General features: G+C 33.9%; 1 protein-coding gene across 1 annotated transcript in view; it reads right to left on the bottom strand.

Annotated features, from left to right (window-relative positions):
* Window positions 1-349: 349 nt before the first annotated feature.
* Window positions 350-8748, bottom strand: part of shc3 (SHC (Src homology 2 domain containing) transforming protein 3) — a 28677-nt gene continuing 20278 nt past the window's right edge. Inside the window, exons 7-12 of the mRNA XM_016519052.1 lie at window positions 6547-6676; window positions 6331-6478; window positions 4955-5009; window positions 4646-4840; window positions 3495-3823; window positions 350-1953 (exon numbers count right to left, since the gene is read on the bottom strand). Coding sequence (XP_016374538.1) covers window positions 1825-1953; window positions 3495-3823; window positions 4646-4840; window positions 4955-5009; window positions 6331-6478; window positions 6547-6676 — 986 coding nt within the window. The 3' untranslated portion in view covers window positions 350-1824. The remainder of the gene's footprint in view (window positions 1954-3494; window positions 3824-4645; window positions 4841-4954; window positions 5010-6330; window positions 6479-6546; window positions 6677-8748) is intronic.

Below are 8748 nucleotides of genomic sequence, written 5' to 3'. Positions count from 1 at the left end.
TAAAAAAATGAAACCTGTTTGCAGGAACATTAATATTTTGTTGCATTATTTTTACGGGGAATTTTCATTATTTTCATTTTGGGGTCAGTTTAATGACGTTTTTATGAGATACACCCTTATGCACTAAGATATAAGTTCATAATTTAGTGCTATTTTCCAAACAGCAATCAGATGCAAAAATAAATTAATAATAATAATTTAATTTAAAAATTAATAAAAAAAAAAAAAGAAGAAGAAAACCAATTATTGGATGACATTTCCAAAAAAGAAAAATTATATTCAGTATTTAAAAAAATGAAACCTGTTTGCAGGAACATTAATATTTTGTTGCATTATTTTTACGGGGAATTTTCATTATTTTCATTTTGGGGTCAGTTTCACAACGTTTTTATGAGATACACCCTTATGCACTAAGATATAAGTTCATATCTTAGTGCTATTTTCCAAACAGCAATCAGATGCAAAAATAAATAAATAATAATAATTTAATAAAAAAAATTAATAAAAAAAAAAAAAAAGAAGAAAACCAATTATATTCAGCATAAAAAAGGAAACCTGTTTGTAGGACTACTAATATTTTTTGAATTATTGTCAAGATAATTAAGCTTTTTTGTATTTTTTGATGATTTTTGTGGTCAATTTCTTGACATTCAGCCTCATGCTTGCATATCTTGGAGCTATTTTCTAAACATGAATAGTATCAGATGCAAATTTCATTTATCTGAAATGTGGATTTAAAGAAAAACACTAAATGCTACAGAAGCATGTTTACGATATAATAAATATGAATATTTTAAAGCGTGGCTAAAACGGTGAAAAATCCAGTAATACTCCAGTTTGTCCAGTAATTAGACTGTGCAAAAACACACCAGACTGTCTCCCTCACACAGAAAAGTGTTAATTGTGCTATTCATTTAGAACGGTTTAATTTAAAATAATCATCAGAAGAATAATTATAATACCAGTGTGTGTGTTTGTGAAGCCCACAGTTGAACCATGAAAGCCAGAACCGATAGAAACATCCAAGGTATAAAGTAAAGGCCCGAGCCGAGCGACTACACACCTCTGACACGTTTAAAGAAGGAGCTAAACTCAAGGAATACTGGGAAAGCATAAATATTTTACATTGTGAGCACACAAAAGCACCTCCGCTGGGGCTCTGGATGCTACCAACAATGACCACAAGTACAATTAAGGTTTTAAGTCATGCGAGTGCCAGAGGTTTCAACGTCATAGAAAACTGAAGGTGTGTGTGTGTGTGTGTGTGTTCGTGCAGCATGTCGGAGTGTGATTTCTGTTAAAGCAAACACATTCACGTCATCTTCCCTCTGAAAAGCAGTGATTCGATAGAAGCTACCAAATGATCTCGCGCACTAGCTGCAGTAAAGGACGAACTCCTAAAATAGGTCGATATAAACAGCTTTGTTTTTTTTCGCTTACGTTTTCTCAAATAGTAGTTTTCCTTCTATCTCTTACCAACGAACATGAAAATCCGGTTGTGCTTGATAGACAAAACTAAAACTTTTTTTATTCTAAAATACTCTTTATCTAGTTTTCGTCACATGCCTCTTGGAGGCCGAGTTCGTCCAAACTCCCCTTTCGAACGGCTGTCTTCTTCAAAAATAGAGATTCTCAGCCAACGCAATAAAATAACTGTCAGTTCTAGAATTCAGCTTTCGGTGAGAGCGCTTTCGCATCATCCAAACTAAAATCCTGCGTCGTTGGACAAGCGTCACGTGTTCTCCGACGGAGATCAGTCATCTGAGCGTGTGTGTTTTCGTAAAAGAGCGGCGCCGTGAGCCTCCCGCGGGATTTCAGGTGTCGTCACTGTTTTCTTTCCACCGGCTGCTTCAAACACAGTTCGCTTCCCGCCGACACGATTGGCAGGTTGTTGTCACGGTGATGGCCAATCAGGTGGCTTATGCTCTCGAATATGTGATCTTTCGTCCGGACCTTGAGGAGACATAAATTTGATTTGAAAGTTTAAGCACACATGACAGAAACATGCTTACATGCTCTACCATTTAAAAATTTGGTGTCAGTAAGATTTGTTTTTGAAGAAATTAATATTTTTATTTAGCAAGGACGCATACAATTGATCAAAAGTGCCAGTAGAGACGTTTAAAATGTTACAGAAGATTTCAAATAAATGCTGTTCTTTTGAACGTTCTATTCATCAAACTTCAAAGAATCATGAAGAATAAAATGTATCACGGTTTCCACAAAAATATGAAGCAGCACAACGGTTTTCAACAGTGATAATAATCAGAAATATTTCTTGAGCACCAGTGCTATTTTAGTATCAATATACTATTATAGTTTTTGTTAATATTCTTAATTAGATTTATTTTTTTTACACTGTTTTCATTGTAATTTTAGTTAAACTTTTAGTAATTTTGTGTTTGTTATTAGTTTTTTTTAATGTCTATATAGTTTGTATTAAGTTTTAGTTTAAATGAAAATGTCAACTAGCTGAAATAATATAATTATTTGATCATTTTCACTTTAATTTTAGTTTTAATGATAATAAACCCTTTCGGGCAGCAAATCAGCATATTAGAATGATTTCTGAAGATCATGTGACACTGAAGACTGGAGTAATGATGCTGAAAATACAGAGCAATAAATTACAGTTTAACAGATATTCACATAGAAAACAGTTATTTTAAATTGTAATAATATTTCACAATATTACAGTTTTTACTGTATTTTTGGTCATATAAATGCAGCCTCAGTGAGCAGAAGAGACTTCTTTCAGAAACATCAAAAAATCTTTCTGACCCCAAACTTGTGGCAACTACAGTGGAGTCCAAAAGTCCAGATTGGAAATATTGTATTTCATTCATTCAAACCTGGAACTAAACAGTTTTAGGATTTGGAAATGTTTTAAATAAAATGATCAAATGAACGGAGATCTATTTCAGATTCTGCAGTATCTCTGTGACTAATCAAATATAAGCAAATGAGTGTCGCTGATCATGTGACAGAGATGAGACTTTGTCCGATTTTCTTCTCCACTGACGCTCACGATGCTCTTTGCAACATCTCAAATCATGCTGGAGAACTTTTCACTCCAAATGTTTTACTTTCAACTACAAAAGAGCCTAAAACAGAAGCACTTTCTCTAGAGCTCTAAGACGTTTGAATCCCACTAAGTTTACTTTAATACACTGTAAAAATGTTTTATCAGAGAAAAAAAAAACACTACTGGAGTTTGTTTTACAAGAAAACACTATTTCAAAATTACATGTTTAATTCAATGTGCTGTTTCTTTGTAATTATTTGTGAAATTTACAAGCAATGTTGAAAACGGTTTCTCATTTTTCAGTGTATGTGATTACATATCGCTAAAATCTGTTCATATTCATCAATGCCCGGAGTAGGCTTTTTTACAACCTGGAAAAGTCAGATTTTCATGATATGTCACCTTTAAGAAATAGTGAGGTTAAAAACAGCCACTGAGTTTGGTGTGTATGGGTGAGCATGGCTCTCACCGTTCCCTCCGGATCGACCAGCAGCAGGTGTTTGGCCAGGCCGTGGTGCATCCCCGTCAGGACGTATGAGCCCGGGTTAGTGCTGCTCTTCCGCACCAGGAAGTCTCCGTCGCGGAGCAGCAGTTTCTCGGCCTGGCGGCGGCTCATCTCTCCGTGGTACCACGTCTGGTCCTCCAGCTCCTCCTGAGCTCTCAGAGCGGCCGCGCGCATCAGCAGAGGACTGCAGTTATCCACGGACGCCGCTTTATGCAGCTCTGAGGCTGGAGGAGCCGGAGCCGGAGCCGGAGCCGGAGCCGGAGTCTGGGTCATGATGGCGTCCTCAAACGGCTCTGATGGCACGAGAAAACATTTTAAATTTTTATTTAGTCTCAAAATGTCACCCAGCTCTTCATATAAGGTTGGTTGGTGTTTCAACACCAATGTTTTTGCTATTTTCATGGTGAGTAATAAGTTAAAAATCCAATAAATAAATTATTGAACAATTTATGTTGTAGGTTTTTGAATTGCACTTTTATTTTTAGTTTATAATTTTCTAAGAGAACTTAAACCAGCACTATTTTATAAAACATGTTTTGATATACAGTATAATTCTGTCCAACTTTATCCACATACATACAGTATATCTGCCAAATGCCACTATGAGGCGTGAAGATGTTAAGATATTATAAACATTAGCATCATGATTTTCTGCTTTTGAAGTTGCTTTGAAACAATGTGTTTTGTGTAAAGCACTAAATTTGACTTGTGACAAAAGGGATTCATTAATAAAATGACTCAAATTTCCTCACTTTTATCATCTTTCTACAAAAACTGCTGACAATGATGTGATACAGTCAGAAGATATTTGTGACCCTGGAGCACAAAACCAGTCATATGGTTAATTACCCTTATGACTGGTTTTGTGGTCCAGGTCACAAATATGACCATTAGGGGTGGGCAATATGACCACAATCTTATATTGAGTTATGAGTCATTTTATTTCACGGTAACGGATACTCGCCAAGACGGCATTTTGACAACCTGAACTTGCAAATTTGAACTTTTGTGTTATGAACTGCATTTTTATGTGCCACCTATTGACGGCGCTGTAAAACACGTACATTACATAGTCCTACAGCAGTGTTAAGAATGAACAGACTATAAACTCTTACTCATGTCAAAGAGGTCCTTCCTCGGGCTGTCTTTAGCTGTCCCACTCGTGCCCGAATCGGACGGCATCTCTGACTCTCCCTGGAGGGCAGCCAACATCTGTGTGTCAATGTGCTCCGTGTTCACATACGTGGGCACTTCTCCTGGTTTAGGGGCTTGGCCTTTGACCTCAGGGAGACTGTATATGTCACAGGAGCCTAAATGAAAGGCACAGACAGAAACACGAAGATATTTTGAAAAATGTCTCTTTTTTTGTGTGATCTGTCCCTTTAACTCAATGTCAAAACAGTGAAAATAAAAGGAACTTGTACCTTGTTGGATGAACATGGGGCGGCCCTGGTAGTATGTCTGGTGGACTCCAGCGGCCTGTGTGGACAGCAGCAAACAGCACATGAGTCATCAACAACAATAATGAAACACCTCCTCATCGCTGAGCTGATGGAGTCCACATACACTGACAGACAGGAAGCAGAGGCCACACTACAGGAAGTCACAGTTTATTATAGCTAAAATTAAAACACACTATTAATGTCAACATTTATACAAGCTGTTAAGAAGTAGATCATGCGGAATGTGAGTTAAAAAAAAAACCTAATACTGTACTGTAACTTGAGAAATTTTATAATAATAATATTTCTTACTGTACTGTTTAATTTATATATGTTGGGGTAGGAAAGTTGGAATAGTTCTGTATTTTGTATTGTTCTTTTCAATATTATGACAACATTTATTTATTTAACATTTTATTATATGTGTTGGGATGGGAAAGCTGTAATTGTTCTTTTTGTGTTATTTATTTATTTATTATAAATAAACAAATTAATAAATATTATATTTATTTATTATTTTAATTTAATTATTACATACCTTGGAGTGGGAAAGTTGTTCTGTATTTTGTGTTGTTCATTTTAATATTATAACAAAATATAATATTTATTTATTATTTTAATTATTACATGTTGGAGTGAGAAAATTGTTCTGTATTTTGCGTTGTTTCTTTTCAATATTATAACAAAATGTAATATTTATAATATATTAATTAATTTATTAAATTAATAAAAAAATTTATACGCTGGAGTGAGAAAATTGGAGTTGTTCTGTATTTTGCGTTGTTCATAACAAAATATAATATTTAGTTACTCTTATTAAATTTTCTTGTTTAATTATATATTGGAGTGGGAAAATTGAAATTGTTCTGTAATTTATGTTTTTCCTTTTGATATAATAACAAAATGTAATGTTTATTTTAAAATTATTTTAATTTAATTAATATATATATATGTTGGGGAGGAAATATTGGAATTGTTCTATATTTTGCGTTATTACTTTCAAAATTAAAACAAAACATAATAAAGTATAATAAAAAAAAAAAAAACACATGCAAACATTACAATTAATATCAGATTTGTTTGGTTTCCGTTCCCTAAATTTAATATTCTCTCGATTCATTTTAGTGACCTGATTTCCTTGATCTACAGAGGTAAATACTATGTTTTATAAAAACCTCAGAATAATAGCAATAAAAATCTTTACTCTCGTTATTTACCAAAACACAATTAATGAAGAGCTATTGACAGAAACACGCGAGTTGCATTTGCAGAAGCAGCTGAGCTCGAGTGATGATCGATCAGAGGTCAGGTTACTATAAATAGCGCATGAGTGTGGGCGAGTGATTAGTTCTGCAGACCTGGCTGCTGTCTTGCGTCTGATTGGTCAGTCTAGCATCAATGAAGCCTCCTGGTGGCGGCATCTTTCCGGGAATGCTGTTGTAGTAGTGATGATCGGCCGACTCCTCTCCTTCCTCCGTCCACGGGGGCTCGTCTGTACTCATAACCCTAAACACAGGACACAGTGAGAGCGGGGTCTGAGGATCAGAATCCTGAAGGTGTGGATGAGGACTCACCTGTCGTGCATGGACGAGGGTTTGCTGGACGGACACTGCAAATAGAGCTGAAAGCGCAGGTCGAACGCCTGACCGATCGTACTGATCACGTCCTGAGCCAGACCGTCAGAGCACTCCAGAATATGACAGGCTAGAAAACACAGGACACGTCAGGATCAATATCACCAAACCTGTCGAGAGCATGTCCACCTCATAATTCACCCCAAAATCAAAAGAAACTTTTATGGCCATTAAGATTTATTGTTACATTATTGTCATGACAATTAAGCACATTTAACCCCTAAATTCTTATTACTGTAGAAATGTTTTTTTTCAAATTTTGAAGATTTTGTACATTATGGTAGTATTTATTAATTTATACATATAAAATATATATACGTTACCATATTTTTGCAATACTAAAATAACACTGCGGTAAAATATATATTTTACAAGTTGTTATTCAGATTTTGAATTTGTTTATATATATATATATTGTTTTCATTTTAATTTTAAAGAAAATTTTAGTAATTTTGCCGTTTTTGTCAGTTTTATTAGTTTATTATAATATAGTTTTTATTAACTTTATTTCAGTTTTAGTTTGTGCTATTTTAGTAAGTGAAGGTTTTATTTTATTTCAGTTAAAGTTTATTTTATTTAAAAAATGTTTTTTTAATGGTTTTAAAGTTTAATTTAAAAAATGTTTTTTTATGGTTTTAATTTGAGTTAACTATAATAATCCTGTTTACCACTTTTAATTTATAATAATTTAAATAAAAAAATTATTACAGCACAAAACACTGTAAAAAATATATTTAAAGTACTGAGCATCTAATCAGAGTCGTCATAATAAAAATTAAATATATATATATATATATATATTTCCAAACATTTTTGTCAGCTAAATCCCTCTGACCTAAAATACATAAATAAATTGAATTATTTAACAATATATCTGCATGTTTCACAGTCCTCTGATGTTGATTAACCAAATAAAATATTTAATCGTTTTTAGTAAGTGTAAGTGTTTTAATTTTAAATTATATTAAATATTTATTTTCATTTGACCTTTTTATGATTTATTTATTAACTTTTCATCAATTCACCAACCACCTGCGGTTCTTTTCTGAACCCACATTTGGGAAACCCTGCATTATGGTAATGAGATCTTGATAGTGGAAATGTGTTTATTGTCATTAAAATATGAATAATAATAACAATAATAATAATGTCACATGAGGAAAAATCTTAAAGGTGCTAAAATGTAAAGAAATATATTAAGAAATGTTATTTTGCATAAAGAAAATGAAGACTTTCTTCATGTAAAATAAAATTTAATTCCATTTCTTTCTTTACATTTTAGGGTGAACTGTGATGAACATGTTTTCATATGATTTCACAAACCAAAACAGAGACCTACATTCCGGCCCGGAATGTAATGTTAAAGGGGTCATATGATGCGATTTCAATTTTTCCTTTCTCTTTGGAGTGTTACAAGCTCTTGGTGCATAAAGAAGATCTGTAAAGTTGCAAAGACTAAAGTCTCAAATCCAAAGAGATATTCTTTATAAAAGTTAAGAGTCAGCCACGCCTACCTAAAACGGCTCGTTCTAACACGCCCCCACATGTCTAGGTCACTATGTGGAAATATTAGCATAATGCCGCCCAAATGTACATGCAAAGAAAGAAGGCGTGGTTTCAGAAACAGCAGTAGTGTTGATGCAGCCATGTCAGGGAGAAGCTGTGTTTCAGTGCGAAAGCAAAAGCACTTTATTTGGCCTTCCGGAAGCAGATGCAATTAGGAATCATTGGTTAAGATTTATTACAGAACAGCACAACCCAGATGTTCGAATTTGTGCAACGCATTTTATGGACGACAGTTTTTTGAACCTAGAAGAGTACAAGGCTGGATGTGCAAAAAGGCTATTTCTAAAAAAAAAAAAAAGGGTCAATTCCGACTTTGCTATGACAATCTGGCGCTTCTGAATCAGCGACTGTAAGTATGTTTTGTTATTAGTTTAAGTATTTGCTATTGACTGTTCAAATGCAGAGTTTTGCACAGCGCAGAGTAACGCGTCGTGTGTATGTGTGTGTGTGTGTGTGTGTGTGTGTATAGAATTATTATTACTACAGTCAAACCTGAACACAGAAAGCATTTTGTTATACAAAACATTAAAATTCTATAAAAATGTAACAAAAATAAACAGGAATGCTTTATCAGAG

The sequence above is a fragment of the Sinocyclocheilus rhinocerous genome, unplaced genomic scaffold (genome assembly GCF_001515625.1).
Source record: "Sinocyclocheilus rhinocerous isolate Xijiao unplaced genomic scaffold, SAMN03320098_v1.1 scaffold1937, whole genome shotgun sequence".
Taxonomy (NCBI): Eukaryota; Metazoa; Chordata; class Actinopteri; order Cypriniformes; family Cyprinidae; genus Sinocyclocheilus; species Sinocyclocheilus rhinocerous.
This window is presented reverse-complemented; position numbering and strand designations above follow the sequence as displayed.